General features: G+C 35.5%; 1 protein-coding gene across 1 annotated transcript in view; it reads right to left on the bottom strand.

The window, feature by feature from the left end:
- PKHD1L1 (PKHD1 like 1) overlaps nt 1-23,136 on the bottom strand; it is a 194,951-nt gene extending 171,815 nt beyond the window's left edge. Inside the window, exons 1-4 of the mRNA XM_074201203.1 lie at nt 22,919-23,136; nt 20,261-20,350; nt 3,577-3,721; nt 1,877-1,985 (exon numbers count right to left, since the gene is read on the bottom strand). Of these exons, the coding sequence (XP_074057304.1) occupies nt 1,877-1,985; nt 3,577-3,721; nt 20,261-20,350; nt 22,919-22,991 (417 nt within the window). The 5' untranslated portion in view covers nt 22,992-23,136. The remainder of the gene's footprint in view (nt 1-1,876; nt 1,986-3,576; nt 3,722-20,260; nt 20,351-22,918) is intronic.
- Between the last annotated feature and the right edge of the window lie 872 nt (nt 23,137-24,008).

Below are 24,008 nucleotides of genomic sequence, written 5' to 3'. Positions count from 1 at the left end.
AAGAACAGAAAGAAGTTTTCAGCAACTAATCAATTAATCAACGGCATTTGTTAAAAGTCAAGATGCCAATATGCCAGTTCACTGGATCTCAGTTTCCTCATTGGTACAATAAGGGATATTGCAATAGATGGTCTCAGAGATACTTTCCAAGTCTACAACTATCATTATTTAGTACAGCAAAGGAATTCCTCATGAGAAAACAGTATATTTATCAAATTCAGATCCTCAATTATTTTGCAAGCTAGAAATTTTTTTAATTTTATTTTTTTAAGGCAATGGGATTAAGTGACTTGCCCAAGTTCACATAGCTAGGTAATTGTTAAGTGTCTGAGATAAGATTTGAACTCAGGTCCTCCTGACTTCAAGTCTAGTGCTCTATCCACTGTACCACCTAGCTGGCCCCAAGTCTCAGAGATATGCCCAAGATACTCAGAGTTAAAGTGACTGATCCAGAGTCATAGAGACTGTAAGTGTGAGAGATAAGCTCTAAATCCATGTTTTCCCAGTTCTAAAGTTGGCTACTATGCCACAATGCATCTTGGGAAATATTTACAAAAATTCTAAATTTCAAAGGGAAATATATGATATGATTAATTAAACTATGGAAACATTATATAAGCAAAAGTTAGAAAAGAATTGGTAGTAGGAAAAAATGCTTATGTTTAATATTCTTTTCATTTGCATTTCCTAGAAAGATGAATAAAATAAAAAAGTGAAGATCTTTAAAATGTTGAGTTAATCACAAAATTATAACTTAAATTTTAGGATGGGGTAGGATCAACACTTATGAGGGTCTCGTCACATGGATAAAGTTAATTTTTTTACATGGGTATTTACATAAGTAAAGTTATTTTTCCTTAAAGGGACCTAAAGCTATCTTGATTGGTCCAACAATTACCACAGCTTTTTAATCACTTGGGATGTAAAAAGCTTACCCTGTGAGGAATCAGAGACCTTCAGATATGAGGGAAAATCTTACTGCTTTATGAGTTTATATATACCCTTCTCCATTTGGAATTGAGAAGGGTTATGTCTACCTAAATCATTGCTATACTCTTTAGGAATAACCATTTGTGCTCCTATTAAATAAACATTCCTTTATTAAACTTAAAATATATATATAGCTTCTCATAAAAGCAATGATTAAAAGTAGGTAATCCAATAGGCACCTTTAATTTTTGTGTAAAGTGAAGAAGACAATGACGGTTCATATTTATATAGGTCTTTACATTTTGCAAAGTATTTTTCCTAAGAACACTCTGTGAGGTAAGGAATAAAAGCACTATTATTCTCATTTTTCCAGGCAAAAAAAACTAAGGTCAAAAGAAGGTAAATGCCTCAAATAGTGTCAGAGAAAACATAGCATCAAATGGAGTCAAGACTAGCCCAGGTTTTCTGATTCATTTTTGGTTCAGCCGACAGTTACAGTAGAAAAGGAGAAAATAAAGCAATAAATATTTAATTTTTAAATACTACTATGTGCTACTGTGCTTTATAAATTATATTTTTACATATATCTATAAGTAAATGAATATAATATAATATAAATTTATAAATATTAATTGGTTCTCATAACAACCTGTAAAATAGGGACTGTCATCCTAATTTTACATTAGAAGAAACTGAGCCAAACTGAAGTTGAGTGATTTGCCCAGGGTCACACAGCTAGCTTGTGAGGGCAGATTTGAACTCAGGTCTTCCTGATTGCAGGGTCAGCACCCTATTTATTAGCTCACATAGCTGCAATGATAAGGAATAATTCTCTATAATATCACTTTCTATGAAAATGAGTTCTTAATTTGTTAGTATTTTAAACTTGATATACTCATTGTATTTCCTACCAAGTTTAAAAAAAAAAAAGAAGATATCTACACACCTGGAAGCTACACGCCCAACTATTGATACGGCCTCTGCAGATATTGTCATTTGTGATAGGAACTCCATCCACACTGACTTTAACTGTATAAGTATCTTCAGGCATTGCTCTAGAAAAATGAATTGAAATCATATGTGAGAGTTTAAATTTAACATCCAATATTGATTCGGACTTCACAGTCCAAAAATTTCCTAAAATTATCAGTGAATTTCCAATCCTTTGAAGTTCAATAACTTTTTTTTTTTAGGTTTCTGCAAGGCAAATGGGGTTAAGTGGCTTGCCCAAGGCCACACAGCTAGGTAATTATTAAGCATCTGAGGCTGGATTTGAATTCAGGGACTCCTGACTCCAGGGCCAGTGCTCTATCCACTGTGCCACCTAGCCAGCCCTCAATAACATTTGAATAACAGATACAGTCCTCTGCAAGTTCAAACAAAGACCAGTCTCATACTCTTATCATTTTTATCTATTATTTAGTTGTACTAAATGACTCAACAAAAGTCAAAATGATCATTGATTATGTATATCATATTGAAACTAATATACACAGAATGCTATAGCAATTGTGTTTATATATCATTTAAAGGTTTACATTGTACTATTCTAAAGATTGATGGGCCCCTCCTGGGGGACCACATAGGCTCTGACCCCAAAGCTGAAAGATTTGGCACCTTGGTAGGACACAGCAATTCCCTAGTCAATGATGATGGCAGTGGGAGTAGAAGAATATGCTTGTTTGTTTGAGAGAGCCACCAATTTAGTAGACTTTAAAGGGAAAGACAACTTCTGCTTTCACTTCTTTATTCTTCTCTCTAGAATGTGTCAAATGAAATTCTCTTTTTGAGATTTCTTCTGTATATGTGTTAGGAAAGAGGAAGGAGCAAGGGACATCTTTCTCTCTTAAACTCCTAAAGCAGCTACTCACATAAGGAAGCTAAGCTAAATCTTAACTCTTTGCCTCTTTTCCTCTTCCCAGTCTCTATAAGCCACAAATATAAGGTCATAGACTAGGTGTCTCAGGCATTGCAGGATTACCCTGTCATTCTGCATGCTATTAAGGGAAAATGTTCAGTTCCTGCCTTCTTAATCCCATGATCTAGAGTCATTGCCTAGGTAAGTAACTTTCCCAAGATGATTCAATAATTAGCACAGATAGGATTAAGATCCCAGTCCTCTGGTCCCCAGATCAATTTTTTTCACTAATTCATTTTGCCATGTTCTGCCCTCAAATCTTTCTTCTACCATCACCTTTCCCTATTCCAACCATTATTCTAAATGTAATTAATAATAACTATAATTTATTATTCTGAGATCTAACAATGTTTTCATCAGGAGATTCCTGACCTTTTTTTTTTGAGTCATAGACCTTCTCCTTTGACAGTCTGGTAAAGCCTATGGACCCTCTCTCTCACAATAGGGTTTTTTAAATGCATAAAATGTATATACATACATACACACACAGAGAGAGAATATAAAACAATTAAAATACTTAATAAAACATTTTAAAAAATAAAATCATAGACCCCAGGTTAAAAATTCCTGTTCTACAAGCTTACATTATTGAAAAATAATCACAATAATGTTAGAAAAATGATGTTATCACTTTGAAGTTTAGACTGACATAAATGATAATATATGTGAATTTTGTGTATTGTTATTTTAAAAGTCATTTTTTAAAAATCCTTTTTTAAAAAAGATACCTAGTGTAGCAGGTTATGTGAGTTGAATGACTTGCATCCTTTTCCACATCACAAGGAATTGACCGGGTAGCAGAAACAAAATGAATACTATTCCCCAATAGTTCATTATCAACTCCATAATTGAACTGGTTTGCTTGAGCAAAGCCTGTGAAAGAGAAAGGGAATTGATTAATAAAAAAAATTGCTATAAATTTAATAGTTTTCATCAGTACTGAACTATTTCAAATCTTTTATACTAAATTTCATTTTATTCAATAAACATTTATTAAACACTTAACCATGTACAAGGATGTGTATTAGCTATTAGAGACACAAAAATGTAATAAACATAGTTATCAGTTGACTTTAAGTTGCCTACAATCTAGTGTAGAAGGTGGGAACAAACATGGACACAAATAAGTATAATTAATACCAAGCAGAATGAGATAGAGGAAATAAAGAAATATAAATAAAGTTTTCTAAGAAAACTGGAAGAAGGAAGGAGAAATTTCTTATTGGGGTCATCAGAAAGAATTCTGGAGGAGGTGATTCCTGACATGTCTTCAAAGGAAAGAAGAATGTCAATAAGTGCATTTCAAGAATGGAGAACAATCTGCACCAATACATGGAAAAAGTAAAATGAGATTTATAAATTGGAGGACATTCAGAAGAGGGAAACCAAATTGGTGACTGTCTGTAAGTAATAGATTATCATGGAATTGCTTAGCCTGGAGGAGGGAAGAATAGGGGCAATATGGCAGTTATCTTCAAGTATCTGAAAAGTTTTCTAGCAAAAGTGGATTAGACCTATTCTTTTGACCTCATAAGGAGAAACCAGAAGTAATAGGTGGAAGTTGCAAAGAGAAAAATTTAGACGATGACAGAAAATTTTTTGCTTTTAGCTATACCAAAATGGAGTGGGTTGTCTTATTAGTTTTCTCTCATTAGAGGTTCTTCAAGCAAAATCTGGATGCTATGGTGGGAATTGGTCTGGAATGTGAGTTGGACTAGATAGTCACTGAGTTTGTTCTCTTTTAACCCCGAATCCTATGATTTTGTAAGATACAGAACAGCTAGTAGACCAGTTTGGTCGAAGCCAAGAGCTCAGGTAGAGGAATAATATGATATAAAGCTGGAAAGGATAGGAACTGTGATTTTATTGGCATATGGAATCCCAAGGTGAAGAACTCCTACTTGTAGTCTTTGAGAAATGCCTAAAATGTTGCAGTTAAGTTATTTAACTTCAGTAGCCCAGGTAAGGTGGAGAAGAGATTATAGAAGACATTGGATACATTTATATTTTATCTTATGAACAATCCTAAAGATTTTAATTAGGGGAATGATATGGTTGCATTTGTGCATTATAAGGACATTATCCTTGTCTCTTTCAACATTTTGAGAAATTAAAGTTTTCATAAAATGATCAGGTGGGTCATGGGTACATGATTTTCATTCTAACTATAATGATAGAATTTATAAAACACTTTAAAGTTTGCAAAGTACTTTACAAATATAATCTCAGATAGTTACTTCACACAGGTAGTATTTGAGGTTAGATTGGAACTTAGGTCCATAAAACTTTGTGATGCCTCATTGCTTAATTCAGCATAAACAGAAAGCTTAAAGTCTAACATGGGAGTCCATGATGAATTAAAGATATAACTACCAAGATTGTCAAAACCTCAGGGATGAGCATTGCAACCATGTTAGGAATGAGGGAGGTGGGATGTTCAGCAGTAATCAAATAGGCTTGAAATACCCAGTTTTGTTAATCCTTCCATCACTCATGGTTAAGATTCCATCTTCTCTACACTAGAGTAGTTGCCACTTTGCTTCTACCATAGCAACTTATGATGTAGACAAGGACAGTGAATTTCACAGTTGATTCTAATTGCTTTTCCCCAGTTTTGTCACAGACTGAGAGAGACATACTAGGGATTAGTAGGGGAAATACTTATATAAATATGGAACATGAACATTTGCTAGAAAAAGGAAAGAAAAAGACATGTTAGGCAAGAGGAAAGGGCAGATTTGGAACTGAAGCAGTCTGTTACAAGAGATATTCCCAAAAAAGGAGAGGGGAAGGTGAAATTCTTTCTGAAAGGAAGACATTAGAAAGGAATGAATTCCAGGCATGGGGGTCAGCTTGTGCAAATGCAGGAAGGATAGAATGTAAAGCTCAGGAAACAGTTAGTATACAGGGTAAATTCTGAGAGGATGGCAGGTCATGTGAGACACTCAGCAGTTAGGACAATGTGTGCTCCAAGGTGAGTGTTCCAGAACTGGGATCAAGTCCCCCAGGGCATGGTCTTTGGTTCAGGAGGGTCAATGGTAAGGAAGATGGCAAAAAAGATTGATGGATATATAAATAAGCCATGAGGCCATCTAGCCATAAAAGGTACACAAATCAAAGAAATGTGAACTTCCAGGGTTGGAGTTCAAGAGCTTACTCTAAGGTCTTGAACTTGTTAGAAACTAATGTTACTTTATCCTTTCAATTAGAACAAGAAGAAAATAGAAGGTAGAGAAAAGCTTTGAAGTATGGAGGATAACTCTTGATATATCCTTAATCTCAATAAAGTAAGAGAAAAAATATCTACTGAAAGATTAGGGAATATAGGTGGAGAAAAGGGGGAAATGCAGAGAAAAACTACTATGAGCAGTGTGGGAAGAATCCCATCACAAATTAATAAAAGGATTGATAGGTATCATCAGTAAAGCCCCAGTTGAGTCTCTCTTGCATAAGTTTGCAATGGATCCCTTTATCATGGTTCAATGACCACCTTAAGCATTATTTGGTTACTTGGGAAGTAAGAATGAAGAAGGTATAATGTAGGGATTGCCAATATTTAATAGTCTAATCATTTATCTCTTCCATTTAATCACTAACACCCTATCTGTACAAATTTCTCACTGATTGCTATATCCCTCACCCAATCCCTAGCCCAAAGATTCTGAATCTGGAGCTGCCAAACCCTCTTTTCATCCCCAAAAGCCTTTTACTTTAGTCTCACTGAAAAAGATAGAAAGAATTGGAATCAAAGTTATATGTGTAGGAGTTGATTCCACTACAGCTCTGCCTTCCCCTGTTCCATATTAAATTTCATTTCATCTTAATCTTTTTCCTTTTCTACCCTTTTCCACTCACTGGTACTGACTGAGAAAAGGATCCTTTCTGATGACCTACTTTCTTAAAAATTATTATTAAAACTATCTCTACCTTCTTTCATATTCCCAACTAACTGCTAGAAAAAAGGGGTGAAGGGTTATTGGAATACTCTTTTTTCCCCCATTGCCACATCCAGATTGTATTTTGCCACTGACTACTCTTCCACTCTATCTCAGCTACACAGAGAGATAGTCATACCCTTGAATTTGTCATTATCTTTATTTTATCTTTATCTATGCCTAATCCTGTTCTTCATCTCCAATGTAACTTCCATTCCATAGTTCTTTCCAAGGTCATCACCTTCAAACTCTCTTCCATTCTCTGAATGAACATTTTGGTGAATGCCTTCAGTTCTAAACCTTTTGCCACTCTCAAATTCTTTGCTCCTTGGACTATCAATGATTACATCTTACTGAACCCTTGCTCTTACCATCTGTCTCTGCCATACCCATTCATATGCTGTTGGATGATACTGGGAAAATCATGAAACTGCTGATTAGATCCACTAAAAATTTGTTATCTAATCTCAACTGGGTTTTTATTTCAGTAAAGAAATAATTCTGTTGTTCAGGTGTGTTCAATGCCATGGACCATAGCATGCCAATATCATCCATGAAGTTTTCTTGGCAGATTTTCCTCCAGTGGATTAAGGCAAACAGAAGTTAAGTGTTTTGACTAGGGTCACTAAGCTAGTAAGTGTTTTAGGCTGAATCTGAATTCAAATCTTCCTGACTCCAGGTCCATAGCTCTATCAACTGAGCCACCTAGCTGCCCCCCAAGGCAAACAGGAGTTAAGTGGATATAAATGACTTGCCCAGAATCACAAAGCTAGTAAATGTCTGAGGCTGGATTTGAACTTAAGTCTTCCTGATACTAGGCCCAATGCTTTATCCATGAGTCATGTAGTTGCTCCACCCATCCAAGGAAATAATTCTATTTCTCCTTAAATAATTCACTATGCCACACTCTACAGCAACTTCTCATTTCTCCACAAGTTATTTCAGTGTCTAACTGCATTAAAATGAACCTTCCACTTTTTTGAAAAAATTGAAGCTATTTGCCAAGAACTCCCTATTAACTCCCCCTTATCTCACATTGAGACATCACTCAGGCATCTTCTCCCATTCTCTCCTCTTTTAGTCCAATTTCTGATGAAGAGATGGTGTTTCTTCTTGCCAAAATCCACTCCTACACATATAACTTTGATTCCAATTCCTTCTATCTTTTTCAGCAGATTGCCCCCACTATCGTATCTCTCTCCTATTAAATGGATCCTTCCCAGTTGCCTATAAACATACCAATGTCTCTCCCATTTTTTAAAAAACACAAAAACTCTCTCAGTTAATCTAGTCATTGCTGCTAGTTATTTTTCTGCATCTCTTCCATTCTTTTTAGTTAAAATATTAGAGAAAGTCATTTAACCTAAGTGCCATAACTTCCTTTCCTTTTACTCTATTCTTAAGCCATGTTTACAGTATGGCTTCAAACTTTGTCTTTCAAAAGAAAACTCCACTCTTCCATATTCTAAGGATATGTTAATTACTAGACTGTATTCCCTTTTCTCAATTCTCATTCTTCTTGATCTCTCAGTAGCAGTTGAGATCACTAATAACCTTTTTCTTCTAAATGCTGTCTTCTTGATAGTTTCATGATGCTGCTCTCTCCTAGTTCTCCTCCCACCTGTCTAATGTTTCTACTCCATCTCCTTTATCGGATCTTCATTCATGTCATGCCCACTGAGCATGAGTATCTTCTAAGTCTCTGTCCTGGGCCCTCTACATTATTTCACTTAGTGATTTTATCAACTCCTATGTGTTCAGTTATTTTATTTGTGCCAAGATTCTCAGATCTATGTAATCAGCCCTTTGCTTTATTCTTTGCAGTTCCACATATTCAGTTGCTTTTTGACATATGGTCGTAGATATCCCAAGGCATCTCAAATTCAATAAATTCAAAACAGAACACATCTTTTTCCAAAGTCTTTCCTCCTTCATGTAAAGATAATTTTCAGTATTCAGTTTTGCAAAATTTTGAGTTCCAAATTTATTCCTTCTCTCTCTTCCCTAAGAGACAAAGGAATCTAATATAGGTTATAAATGCATGATCATATCAAACATCTTACCAAACTAGTCATGTTATGAAAGAAGAATCAGAACAAAAGGGAAAAATCACAAGAAATAAAAAACAAAAACCAAATTTTAAAAATGTGAAAATAGTATGTTTTAAATTGCATTCAGACTTTATAGTTCTTTCTCTGGATGAAGATGTCATTTTCTTTCACAAGTCTTTTAGAATTGTCTTTGATCCCTATATGGCAGAGAAAAGGTGCTGTATCGTAACTGATTATCACACAATGTTACTGCTACTAGGTACAATGTTCTCCTGGTTCTGTTCATTTCATAGCATTTAGTTTACATAAGTGCTTTTAGGTTTGTTCTGAAATCTGCTTGGGAAATCTGTTCTTGAAATCATTTCTTCTAGAACAATAATATTGCATTACCTTCATACACCACAACTCATTCAACCATTCTCTAATTGATGGGCATCCCCTCAATTTCTAATTCTTTGCCACCACAAAGAGATACTATAAATATTTTTGTGTATGTGGGTCCTTTTTCCTTTTTTATCTTTGGGATATAAACCTAATAGTGGCATTGTAGCAGACAGAATTGTCCAGAGAAAGGGCCTTTCAAGGACCAGTAGGGGTTCATTTATCACAAGGCTCTCTGATTCAGGAGGGTAAGAAAAGTCAAAATTTTTCATTCAAAGGTTACTGTAAAAAAAATTAAAATTCAATTCAAAAAGTTTTCTATGAAGGCAGCAAGGTAAAGAAAATGAGTTTGATACAAATAGTGAAATAAAAGAAAGAAGAAATAGTTACCAAAATGGGCTGGTGAGAACATCAAAGACAGTTAAATGGGGAAAAGGGAAGGGGAACATCCACAAGATGGATGGCTAAGCTAAGATCAAGATCGATCCAGCATGGAGGAGAGGTAAGCAGAACCTTTATAGAGAGCCTAGTCTACCACCTATGCAGGAAGGAGTCAGAGAACAGTCAAGTTGGAGTTATGAGCAGAACTTGGAGGAGGTAAGGGTGATGTCAGGATGGTACTAGAAAAGGACTAAGGAGTAGCTTAATACATTACTTAAATTTGTGTTCCTGTACATTTCTGGAAGGGTTCAGAGTTTTAGATTAACCTTAAATTCTTAAATTAAAGATAAGAATTTATAGAATCTTAGCTGAAGGTGTCAACTTGTCTGGGTGTTAGAGTTTTTGTTAACACAAGGTAGCCTCAAGGAATTAGTGATGTATAACCAGGAGAGCCTGGTGAAATAACTTGGAGATTCTAGTTTACAAAGAATTACCTGCCAGTCCAATACAGAGTCAATATAAATAATAAAGTTTAACAGTGTTTAAAGATTAACTATTTTAATACAGTGTTTGCTAGATATATTCCTTGCTTATAGGAGTTTACTTTATAAGGACACTATTATAACAATACAGAAAAAAGAAAAGGATTATAACATTTGTTTGAATTATAATCTTTGTTTCTAATACATCAAAGAAAAGAGATTATAATAACTCTCTCTGCCCAGAGTTTCCCTGCTTCAATATTTCTGGATCCAAAAGAATGAACAGTATTATGGCCCTTTGGGTAGAGTTCTAAATTGCTCTCCAGAATGGTTGGATCAATTCACAACTCCACCAATAGTGCATCAGTGTCTCAGTTTTCCCATATCTCCTCCAATGAAATCTTTTCTTCTTTGCATTCTTCTTATTATCCTCTCAGTTACTCAGAATCTCAACCTTAATCAACCTTGAATTTCTATTTTCACTCATTCCAGACCCAAAATATTACCAAATAGAGTCATTTCTACTTTTACAACCTCTCTCATATATAACCCCTTGTTTACACTCACATAGCTATTGCCCTAGGAAAGGTACTCATCATTTCTCTTATTCTATTGCAAAAGAATAACATACACTTCATATTAGTCTCCCTGCCTCAAGTCTCTCCCCACTCCAATCCATCTTCCAGCTGCCAAAATGATTTTCCTAAAGTGCAGGTCTGACCATTTTACTCCTCTCCCCCTTACTGAATAAATTCCCTATTATTTCCAGAATCAAATATAAAACTATCACCTGGTCCCTTCCTATCTTGACAAGCTTTTTGTTCTTTCTTTAGTCTTCTCCCTATTATAAACCAGCTTTATCAGCCTACTTATTGTTTCTTGCAGATGATGTTCCATCTCCCTTTGATTGACCTTTGAAAACTGTATTCCATACTTGAAATGGGCTTCCATGTTGCTGCTGCTTCTTAGTTGCCCTTGCTTTCTTTAAGTCTCAGGTCTTATCCCATTTTCTCTGGAGGCTTTTCCTAGTTCCTTCACTGCTCCCAGTGCCTTCCCTCTGAGATTACCTTCTAACTAATCTGCATACATCTTGTATGTAATCTTGGGTTATTTTCTTGTAGTATCATCCATTAGAATGTGAGATCCTTGAAGATAGAAACTATCTTTTAACATTTCTTTGTATCCCCAAACTTAGCATAGTCCTGGGCATAAACTAATAATTTAATAAAAGTTTAAAAAATCAATATAAATATAAAATATTAATAAATTAATGTAAATATAAAAGTTTAATAAATCAATATTTAACTGAAATTGAATGACAAAAGCAGAAATAGCAAAATGACAAGAAAGGAAAAAGAACTCAAAAGATATGGCAGCTCCTTATTAAACTGGCTAACTATGGGATCATGACTGTGAAGGGAAGGAAATGAGATTCTAGCATGGATGAAATGGGGAGAATTGAATGATCAAGGGACTTGGAGCCACAGTAAGGCTGAAGCAAAGATTCAGAAAAAACTGCAACAGAGAAGTGGCAAACTATGGGTGTAGAATATTGCACATACTGTTCGAATTAATGTTTATCTGGCTGAACCATTTTTCCTTTATTTTTAAATCATTGTGACAGGAGATTTTTCACCAGACAAGGAAGAGAGAAGGATATATTTAGAAAAGTATCAATATGCTTCAAAGAATGAAACTGGGAAATTTGAAAGAATGGATATAGTGAACACAAAAGAACATTCCAGAGTTTGAGATCTTAGTGATAGCAGTGTTAGGGATACTTGTGAGATCTAAGGTGTAAACACTCTGGGAGTAGCCAAGATAAATTGGAGATAGAGAAGTTTGATGAATTGGTTGGGCAGGGTATTAGAAGGATATTGAAGGGGTTACAGCTTAAAAGCATCAGCATGGAAGGATGACAACTATTCCTTTCCTTACCCCTAACAGAAGTAGCCACTATTTCAGAAGACAGTAATGAAGCAGGGAACTTTAAGCAGAAAGAAATACTGTAATTAGAAAAAAAAAATTGTATTAAGAGGCAAATATAATCTTTTCCTTTTTCTGTATTATTCCTTACAAACCCCTTAAAAGCAAAGTACCTAAGTAAATAGACACTCAAAATAGTTCATCTTTTAAAACTGTTGTCTATCCTATTTCTATATTGACTTTATATTAATCTGCTTTATAATCCTGACTACACTAATGTCTACAAGTTGTCTTATCAGACTCTCCTAATTACATAATATAAATTTAAGACCCTAACTTCCAGTTAAAGAAATTAACTAAGATATTATAAATTCTTAACCTTAATTTAAGAATTTAAGATAATCTATAATTTTAGTTCCTTCAGATGTCATGCATGCATATAGACTCTCCTTAGTCTTTCCCTGTATCTCCCAGTCCTGCCCCTAACTCCACTTGATCCCAAGGGTTCTTTGAAAAAGCCTCCTTTCCCTTTCTATAGGCACTGATCAACTGGAAAGCTTTTAACCCTGGCTGTTTCAGCCCAATTGCTATAGCAACTGTCATACTTCCTTTGCCTGGTTACTTTTCTTATTCTCTTAATCTCCATAGAAAAATTTAGCTAGCCAATTCTCAGTTTTGCTTATTTACTTGTGGTAACCTTTGTAAAAAAAATTTCTTTATTTTTCTTCCCCACTCTGAGTCAGAGTTTTGTGATTTCCTCACTTAAAAGAATCACAGTTGTCTCTAGGATCTCCCCACCCCAGCCTACCTCTGGAATCTGACTTCAGTGAGTATATAACTACCGAACTCTCAAGTTTTAGTTAGGACATGGAGATAGTGTAAGAGGAAATGTTTGAGTATGTGGTAAGCTTTTTAATCTTCCTGCCCACTCTCTAGGGATTCAATGTCACACAGTGAAAGGAACAAACTGGGAAAGAAGAGGATTTTGGAGGGGACAGGCAAAGCTAGAGAGGGATTATTAGAACAAGGAAAGGTAGCTAGAAGAAGACAGCAATTTGCCCAGATAATTCTAAATCACTGGGAATAGACTGTTAGTATTGTTCCACCTTCATTTTCAGAGGACCTATGACTTTAGGAAGGTGCTATATTGTCTAGCAAGTGAACTGGATTTAAGTGAGGTAGGCTATGCAAAATCATCAGCCTCATTCTTCTCTAGAATCATCTGAATCCAGTAGCAAACCTTAGCTTGGGACAACTGGAGAGTATCCCAAATGCATTGGAGACCTTGCCTAAGGGCATTCCCAGGCCTCAGTCTGACTGAGACAATGCCTATCCAGTGATTTAAGTGATTTAAGGCTAGGTAAGAAATGAGGTAAAAGATGGTCTAGGCTACCAACTTAAAAAAGATAATAATAACCCGCCTAGATCTGGGAGGTAAAGACTCTCTGGGTTTCTGGTCAGAATAGAAACAATTGCTATTTATACTCACTTTGAACCATCAAAATCCAAATAATGACCAAGTGAGGCTCTGGCTGAGACCTATTATTGGCCAATCAGTGAGAGCCAGAGTGATTTGAGTTAAAGGCATGGTCAAATAATTCTTTTAGAATACCAATGGACTGGTTTTTGAGAGCTCTATTTCAAGAAATTATAAGGGAAACTACATGGAAGAAAAGAGCTAATTGTTTCAGATTTGTTTTTTTTTTTTTAACAATAAAGGAGTAGTATTGAAGTAAAGATTTATTCTCTCTAAAGTAATGAGGTAAAGATGCTAAACAGTAATATAGATATAGCTAAGAGAGAAGGTTAGAACAGTTGGTTGATCAGCAGCAGCAGCAACCACAGCCACCACAGCTACCACCATCAAGGGGTAAGCAGCTTAGAGAAATGCACTAAATAAGAGCCAGCAATCAGTAACCATCAAAGGGAACATAGGAAAAGAATAGCATAAAAAATTGGGGATAGTTGCTATGTCATGCTTGCAACTGAGCTGATAATAGCATATTATTACTATTACTATCATAGTGTTACTATTCATATTCTTATTTATTCTTATTTATAGTGTTATGATAAGGAAATATAACAAAGAACTATAATAACTTCTCATTTATATATCACAGAAAGCACTTTATATATATTTGCATGTATACATATATATATAATCTCTCATTTGTTTCTCATCACTCTGCATTGCATTTTATGCAAATCTTGCTATTTTCATTTTACATATGAGGACTAAAACTGAATTGTCTTATCCAAATTCAAAGAGTAAGTAAATTGAGTAAGACTTGGTATAAGATATGGGTCTTTTGACTCTTAAGTTCTGATCTATTTTTTATTACATACGTTAAATATGGTTTATATAAATGATAGCTTTTAAAATATTTGAATAAAGCAAATCACTATTATTGTAAAAGTGTTGAAAGCTTTGATAATGCTTAATTGAGGTTGGTCAATATTTTACACATGTGAGCATTCCTCTCTATACACACATATATCCAGTTGCCCAAGGATACATAAACATCTCATTTTACTAAGTCATCAAACAGTGGTTCTTCCTAATGTTTATAATGTCCCTGATTCTAGATTCTGGAAAATCTGAATAAAATAATCCTGATGGCTCCATAGGAACCACAGTACACATTATTAGAATGTATGCTCTTTAAGAACAGGGACTATATTTGTTTCTGACTTTCTATCCCCATTGCTTTTCAGAATTCCTGGCATATGATAGACACTTAGTTAATGTTGTATTCCCATTTTATATTCAAATGTTGTAACTAAGGTAAGAACAACTGATGTTTGTATAGAACTTTATGCTTTAAAAAGACCTTAGTTGCAGGATCTCACTTGATCGAAGCAATCCTGTGAGGGATAGTTTTCATAAATACTATTTTTCTTGCTTGCGATATGAAGAAACTGAAGTTGTGAACTTTTATGTTAAGATCATACAGGGGAAGTTAATAATAGATCTAGGACAGACTGGACCTCAGAGACCCTCTAGTCCTAGCCCCTCATCTTACATAAAAGGAAACTAAGAGGCTAAGTGACTTGCCCAAGGACACCCAAATAGTAAATATCAGAGGGAGGATTTGATTCCAAGTATTTTGACTCCACTCAGCATTCTTTTTGAGGAATCACACTAAGTGTTGGAGGTGGGGATTTTAACCTGATATTGTTTATATCTAATTTCACTGCTGTTTCCATTATATTCCATTGTTCTGTCCATCAAACCTCAGACAGAATAGAGATGGGATGTAATTAATGCTTGTTAAATAGAATTGAAATTATTTGCTTACTGCAAAATTCCTACAGTAAGAAACTGATGTCTATTTCAAGCATAGGAATCTTGGAGCTCAGGATTTGTTCATCCATATTCTACGACTGTTTTCTTTTTATTTTGTAACTCAATGTAACTCCTGAGTGCTCCTGGTCACTGCTAATATGAGTGAAAAGATTTAAATGCAGAATAAGAGAAGAGAGAGTACAGAAAATCTGAACTTTTTCTCTTCCCTGAAGAGAAGAATAATTTGATCTACTAAAGAGGAATTTTTATGCTATATTATGTCTTTTGTCTAAATCTTAATACTTAAAAAGTCTATTTGATTCATTATATTCAGTTTCAGTTGATAATTTTGAACATAGATATCTCTGCAGTGAAATTATTTGACTTCATAATAAAACAATTTTTAAAAGCCTTATACAGACTAATGCTGTCTTTTTGCCAATTTTTGCTTATCTTTAACATTCACAATGGGTTTGAAAAAAAGTGAAAAGATTTCTGGTAATTCACTAGGGCATGGAAACTTTTATTTCTGCTGTTACTAAGGAAACACTTTTTCATTTATTTTCCTATGAGAATGCCCATCTCAACAATGACTTAGTAACATGGAATCTAACCTTCAATGAATGGAATTATTCCAAACCGTAAAAACTCTAAATTTCATAGGAAACAGTTAATGCTTTGGATTTTGTCATAATAGCAATGACTTGAAGTTTTTCATAAAGTCAAAGATGAATTTGCCTATATCATATAGAAAAAAATGAAGAAAGCCCATTAGGTAGAGCTAGCATCACAATCAATAAAATGTTTAATGTCTTTTGTTAATTTAGTCACTAATTTAGTGTAATAAGGTGGAACATTGGATAGTCCTAGACCTGGAGTTAAGAAGATCAGAGTTTAAATCTAGCCTTAGACATACAGAGACAACTCTGTGACCCTAGGCAAGTCACTTAATATCTCTATCTGCTGCACTTTCCTTAATTGTAAAATAGGGATAATGGTAATATCGCTCTCCCAGGACTGGAAGAGAAAAAGTTCAGATTTTCTGGACTCTCTCTTCTCTTATTCTGCATTTAAATCTTTTCACTCATATTAGCAGTGACCAGGATTTAATGATTATAATAAATATAAAGCCTTTAGCACAATGCCCCACACATATAAATATTAGCTACTGCTATTGTTGATGATGTTGTTGATGATGATAATTAAAAACAACTCTTCAAGTTGTTTTATTCACATAGCTTATCTCAAAGCATTGATTGAAATATAGAAGGCTCTACTCTTCAAAAATAATTTTAATTAAGATTTAAAATTCTAAAAATGGAATTAAAATTAATTTAAATTTAATTTTTAAAAATTAAAGTGGCTAAAGATCAAGATCAAAAGTCAAGGATTAGAGGAAGAATTATATTGCTCTCCAGGGACAAAAACAGATGAAGTTTTATTTTGAGGCTTCTGAGGTATAAGGTGCTTTGGAACCAGATACCGAAAATCACAACTTTTTGATAGTTGTATGATTGGTGTTTCATTCCTATGCTTTTATCATGGCAAAATGTTAGTGGGAGCAAAGATGACAGTGACATCCATTACAGCTATTTTAAAAAGTATTTTCCCAAAGGTAGAATAGTTCAATTTAGATATATCTTGCTCCCAGACTCTTGGGGTAGGCCAGAGATAGTTTGACATTTAGAGCCAAGGATTGATTGAGTAATTTTTGCCAGGTCATTAGTTTCATAATGTTCAATACTTTGTTAAATGACAAATTACTATTAAAACAAAGAGATTATTGATAACTTTGGAGATTTCAGTTTAGTAATGAGGTCAAAAGTCAGATTGCAAAGGGCAATTGGAGAGAAGAGTAGAGTTAGTGGGTTTTTGTTTGTTTGATTTTTAAGGATGAGGGAGACTCAGGCATGTTTGAAGACAGAAGGGTAAAAACCAGCAAATAAGAAAGAGAAATAGAGTCAGAGATAGTGACTAAGAAATAGAGCCAGACATTCAAAGAGAGAGAGAGAGACAGACAGACAGATATACAGAGAGATTTAGAAGTAGAAAGATAGAGACAGACACAGGTGGGGGTGGGGTGGGGTGGGGAGGGAGAGGAGAGACAGACAGACAAACAGACAAAGACACAGAGAGTCAGAGAGAGAAGAGAGACTAACTGCTGGATGTAAAATAGTCAATAAATGCATATTGTAGCTGCTGCTGTTGTTGGAGATGGTAGGATCAAGGGCACAAAAAGAAAGATTTGATTTGATGAAAAGAGCCACCTCATTGTCAGAGACTGGGAGAAAGGACAAGGTAGTAGGGAGTATTGCCAATGTATTTTGAGATGAAAGGAAGGAGAGCTCAAGTTAAATGATCTTAATTTTCTCAGTAGAGATGAGGTCTTGAGCTGAAAGCAAATCGGGGAGAGGAAAGTCTTTAAGACTTGAGGAGAAAAGAAAAGCTTTGGAGTAGCTAAAAGAAATTCTAAAAGAATTTAAGGGCTGGTAAAGTTTAAAAATTTATCTTTAACAAATATGACTTTCTCCAGTTACAAACTACAAATAAAAGGAAAGTAATAATTTACAGTGGTCAATGAATGGGGAAGGGAAAACTAAACAAGAATTGGAGCAAAGAAACTGGAAATATTCTCATACTGCTTTAGACCTTTCCAGAATCACTAACTTAAATCATTGAAAATCATTATAACCTAGTCTACATTTATTTCTTGGTGAGAGTGAGGGATTGTAGATGGACAGGCTCTATTACATTTATATTCATGAAATATTAAATACTGGAGTAAACCCTCTGGCATTGAGAAAGATCCTCTGTGGAGGACTGAAACAAAATTACGAAGTTAAAAAGTCATGGATAGGTTGTAATATATTTTGGGGGAGGATCACTTACACCCATGAGTCAGTGAATCCACTGAAGTATGTTTGTTATCAATTCATAAAAGGAATTTATTAAGTGACTACCATGTATCAGGCACAGTGTTAAGTGTGCAAGAAAGTGTGTGAAAGAAGTTGAAAAAGAGCTCCTGAGATTCCCTCAATCATTCTCTTTTTGTCTCTGTCTCTATAAGGACACAAAGACAAAAAATTTAAAAAATTCCTACTCTCAAGGAGCTCACAGTATAATAGAGACAACATGTAAATAACTACATACAAACAAGATTTATACAAAATAAATTGGAGATAAACAAGGAAGGGTAGGTACTAGTATTAAGGGGAATATAGAAAGACTTCTTGCAAAATGGTTTATTTGAGTTCTGAAGCATGTCAGGGAAGAGGAGGGAGAAAATTCTAAGAGGGAACTGCCAGCAAAATTTACTGAATTAGGAGATCAACATCTTGTTTGAGGAAGAGCAGAGGCCCGTTTTACTGAATCATGTAGTGTGTAGAAAGGAGTAAGATGTAAGAAGACTCCATAAGGTAGGAGTGAACTAGGTTATGAAGACCCTTAAAATTAAGCATGTTACATTTAGTCCTGGAGGTAATAAGTAGTGACTGGAGTTTATTGACTAGGAGAATGCCATAGTCAGTCTAGGGAATTAAGATCATTTATGATAACTGAGTAGAGGAATGGAATGGGGAAAATAAGGCAGAGATTGAAGTGATGAGAGACTACAGAATGATGACATTTTCAGAAAAGAGACGGGGGAAAATATAAGAGATGTTAGGAACATAGATTCAACTTGGCAATTGATTAAATACAGGGACAGGAAAGGACAAAATCTAAATTGAGAGACTGGTAGTGTGGTGATAGTACTAGAAAAGTTAGAAAGAGGAGAGTTTTCAGGGACAGACAAGGAATTTCGTTTTTGATATGTGGTGTTTGTAACTGAATAACTAACAATATCTTGCAAGTGGAGATAAAATTTACAATACTTCTCACAATTCTTTAAAGAAAGAAAAAGTAGGATATTTTATTGAATTTTTAATTGTTTCTTTTCCATCATCTAAAACACCTTTACAGATCACAACAATACTAACTTTTAGCTTTCAGAGAGTACAGTATTGAAAGAATGAGGAGGAAGATTAGAAAAATAAAGCACATTTCTACCTACTTTTAGAAACATTAATTTATTCAACAAATTTTTACTAGAAGCCTACTTTGTGCTTGTAATGTATAGAACAATATGGATACCAAAAAAAGGCCAAAAAGGTTTTATTCTTGTTAAAAATAATGTTCAAGGGGCAGCTAGGTGGTCAGTGGAAAGAGTACCAGTCCTGGAGTCAGGAGGACCTGAATTCAAATTCGACCTCAGACACCTAATAATTACCTAACTATGTGACCTCAGGCAAGTTACTTAACCCCATTACCTTGCAAAAACAACAACAAAAAATAGTGTTCAAGAGGTTAGATAGTGAAGGTGATGTGACAGAGAAAGGATGAGCAGTTTCAGAAACTTTCTTTTCCTTTTACCTCTCTCAGCTCACAGTCTACTGCTTTTATTTGGCATGAAAAAAAATCCCACTTAATAAATAAATTGACAAGCATGACCCTTTACTTATCCATATCCAGGCCTAAGATACAAGCAAAGTAATTAAAAAACAAGAACTTAGTTGGGCAGGTTCCCAGGAATTCTTGGAAGGTGGGGCTGACCAGCAAGATAAGGAACGGAATTTTACTTTGCTAGCCAGGTAGAGAGAGAACAATCAATCAATCAATTAATCAAGAAGTATTAATTAAGTGGTTACCATGGCCACATGCTATAATAGGCACTAGGGATATAAACACTCCTAGCCCTCAAGGATTTTACATTCTTAATAAACCAAAAAAATGATACACTGGATAAATCTTAAATACTTTAAATATATAGAAATACATATCATGCAGATGAATCCAGAAAAAGGCATGTCTGCATGAATATATATGTATATTTATATGTTCATTTGCATTCGTGGCAATAACCATGTTTAAGGATTACATTCATAAATATGCTACCATAAAATTAGAAACTAACAAACAAGAAAGAAACATACCTTCTCCTTTGATAGTCAGTCGTGTTGCTCCATTTATGCTTCCATATTTAGGTAATATTTCTGTGACTTTAGAAATAGTCTTATGGCCATCTGAAAAGTAGTCAGATGATAAGAATGTAAAACTATCAAGCATTAATTCATATCATTAATCAAAAAGTCAGGTACTTGTGTTGAGATTATAGAACTAGCAGGAAAGACACCTAAATATTATTTCCAGTTTTATTAGCATTTATTGTGCATCTGAGAGACATTTATTGTGACTTAATAAATAATAGCACCTAATGATCACGGAAAAATATGTTTTTTGGCTCAGAATTACTCACTCAGTTAACACTACACATGAAGCATTTTTAATAGCTACAATGAGGGATAGTGAAGCAAGCAAGAAATTATTGTTTCTTCTGAATGCCAGGCACTGTGATAGACATTGAGAATGTAAGGACAAACAAAATAGTCCTTGCTCTCACATTTTATTGTACACAATTCTTCATCATTATTCTTAACCAATAAAAACAATTATTAAATAATATTTAATTTCATATGATATTGTTAAAGTGTTTTACAACCTTGTGACATAATACAGAAATAATGAAAAGTTTGAGGATAACTATGTAATTAGGACAGCTAGGTGGCATAGTGGATAGAGCACCAGCCCTGGAGTTAGGAGTACCTAGGTTCAAATCCGGCCTCAGACACTTAATAATTACCTAGCTGTGTGGCCTTGGGCAAGCCATTTAACCCCATTGCCTAGCAAAAAAAAAAAAAAAAAAAGGATGACTATGTATTGGAGTGGGCAATAGGGAAAGAGTAACTATGAAATTTCAAAGTCAAGTCAGGGTAGAATTAAAGATCAATCTCACCCTCACAAAATTTATAGTACAATGAAGATAAATCTGGACAAACATCTGTAAAGTGTTTGTCCACTGTAGAAGAAAGACACAAACAGGTTTAATATCTATACATATACATATACATATAAAATCAGAGCTTCAAAAAATAAATAATCATCTAGCCTCTGTGAAACTTTTTCTAGTTAAAAATCTTAGCTGAGGTGTTCATAGGAGAAGAATATACTTTAATTTTAAATTTGTTTTTGGTATTGGATCTGAAATTTCAATGGTATGGGAAGAATCACTTCTACCATTATAGGTCATCATGTGTATTGAAAATTTCTGGTCCTTCATTGTTGCAGAGTTCATTGAGAATTTAAGTGACATGTATAGTATCACATTTACAATATGCTTCAGAAGTAGGATTTGAATACAGATCTGTCTGAATATAAAGCTGTATATCCACCAAGTTTTGCTAATACTAGATTAGTGATAGGTAGCAGATCTGAAAAACATAAAGGACATTGTCACAGGAATTAGAAATCTAGAAGAAACGTCATTTTTTAAAGCAGCTTTTTTAAAGCTTAGTCTCCGGAAAGTAAGCAGGATACTTTTTTTTGAATTGCAGATAGGAAGATAATACATGAGAATCAGGTGAAAATGTCACCACTACTATGTCCTTATTGTAATACTATGCCATACTCATAGTTTAGAGATAGGGATAATTTTACAAAAGGCTGAAAGAAAATGTATTAAATTGTTAAATAGTTGGAAAATGGGACTTAAGAGTGAAGGAATCATAATTAAGTTTAAGATTAGGAGAAAGTTATGTTGACTACAAATACATATGTATATATAATATATATTTATATATAATTTAATATATAATATTCAAGTATTCAATAAAAATAGCCCAAGGTCTTTATTCCTTTCAGAAAGCCCTCTCCCCAGTTCCTTTTTCGAGCCCTAAACTTATACCTCCTTGGCTTTAGAACTCTAAAGCTGCTTAAAATATATTTCTATCTCCAGACAATGTACAGTCAAGGATAGGAAACCGAGTACTTGTTCCTAAACCTTATCGAGTCCCATAATGTATCTCAAGTTCATTCTTTTACAGTTATCTGGCGCTGCTCTTCACTCCAGTTTCTTATCTCATCAGTCTCTTCCCAGACTTCTCCCTGGTAACAGTCTAAGGACACTAGGCAATCTGCCCTGGAGGTAAACTGACACATTCCAGTGCTTTTTATCAGTTTACCTTTATTGGGGATGTAGAAGTGTGAAGGGTAAAATATTTCAGCCGAAACCTACATTCCCCTGGTTACTCTCTTCTCTGGTGAAACATGAGGGGAAAATATAAATAAATCAATTATTAAAATGAAATAATTAAAAACCTAACATAAACTATGTCTTGAGCTTGAAGTCTATTGGGAAAAGCATTGACTGTGGAGTCAGGGGGCATGGGTTTAAATTCTGCCTCTCTGTGTGACCTCGGGCAAGTCTGAGTTCATCTGTACAAGTCTTTTCCAGTTCAACATCTGTAAGCCCCTCTTTGTGCTTTATCCCCACATTTCCTGACAACCCTCCAACGCCTACAAAGGTGTTAGCCAGCCAAATCTTTCTCTCCTATCCTTTCCCGGCTTCTCCCGGAGTTTTCTTAGGATTCTGCGCTATCTTCCTGACAGTGTGGGTGCTTGAGTTTCCACTGCTCGTTGGGGTATGGGGCGCTGGAGCTTTGGGGGGCAGGGTTGGGGAGGGGGAGAAGGTGAGGAGGAGTCGTGCCCATAGCAGGTCCGCGCGGCAGCTCCCACCCCCACGCTCTCGGAGTTACCTGTGCCGTGCTTCGGGGCGCTGAGGAGCAGCGCCCACAGGTGCAGTGTGATGCCCACGCTCTGGCGCCCCATGATCTGTGCGCAGACACGAGCCGCTGGCCGGGTCTGCACCCCGGGCCCCGGGCCCCGGGCCCTGACACCCGACACCCTCTGGCAGCCGGAGTAGCGGTTCTGGAACGAGTTCCACACCCGGGACCTAAAGGACCAACTGGGATGTTCTCACACCCTCCCAGGCACTGGCACCCTCGCAAACCGCCCGCCCCGCCCCATTTAGGCTCCCGGTCCATCCGCTAACCCAACCACCAGCAAACAGCTTGCAAAGCTGATAACAAAGCGTTGCAGGTCCCCGGGGAAACCGAGCCCAGCCCGCAACCCACTATCAGGCTAGTCCTGGCCTACCCAGCGGTGAATCAACTGGTGCTCTTCATTTCTGTGCAGTTCTCTGGTCATTTTGTTTTAAGGTCCCGGGACCGCAAGCTTTAATTTTTACCTCTGCTGATTAAACAAACTGTTAGTAATCTTCCCGGACACATCAAAGACACTGTCTGCACCTATTTGGCTCAGATAACTGTTTGGTTTTTTGGTAGCAATGTAAGAGACTGATAGAATCTGTAGTGTAGTGATTAGAGAACTATGTGGTTGTTTGTTCTTCGTTCTCAAAGAGGACCATGACAAGAAGGTGATGCCAGGACGTGCGAGTGAGTTGGATAAAGTGAGGAAGAGCTGTGCAAAGTCACCAGCCTCACGCTTTCCTCCTGAGTCATCTGGGTCCTCTGCAAAGTATAGATCAGCTCAGCTGGAGATGGCCGCGATGTGTAGAGCTGACCTGACTTTTGACTCTTCCTCTCACATTATAGTGCTTATGTGGTCCTGGGCAACTCTCTGTCTCTCTGTCTCTTTCTCTGTCTCTGTCTCTGTCTCTGTCTCTCTCTCTCTCTGTCTCTGTCTCTCTCTCTCTGTTTCTCTCTCTCATACATATATACATATATATGTATGTATATATATATATATATATCTTAATTTTTTGTCACTATTATAGAAACAGTAAGTGGCTATTTATAAGTGAGGACCATTTTGAATTTTCTTTTT

Source organism: Macrotis lagotis, chromosome X (genome assembly GCF_037893015.1).
Source record: "Macrotis lagotis isolate mMagLag1 chromosome X, bilby.v1.9.chrom.fasta, whole genome shotgun sequence".
NCBI classification, from domain to species: Eukaryota; Metazoa; Chordata; class Mammalia; order Peramelemorphia; family Peramelidae; genus Macrotis; species Macrotis lagotis.
This window is presented reverse-complemented; position numbering and strand designations above follow the sequence as displayed.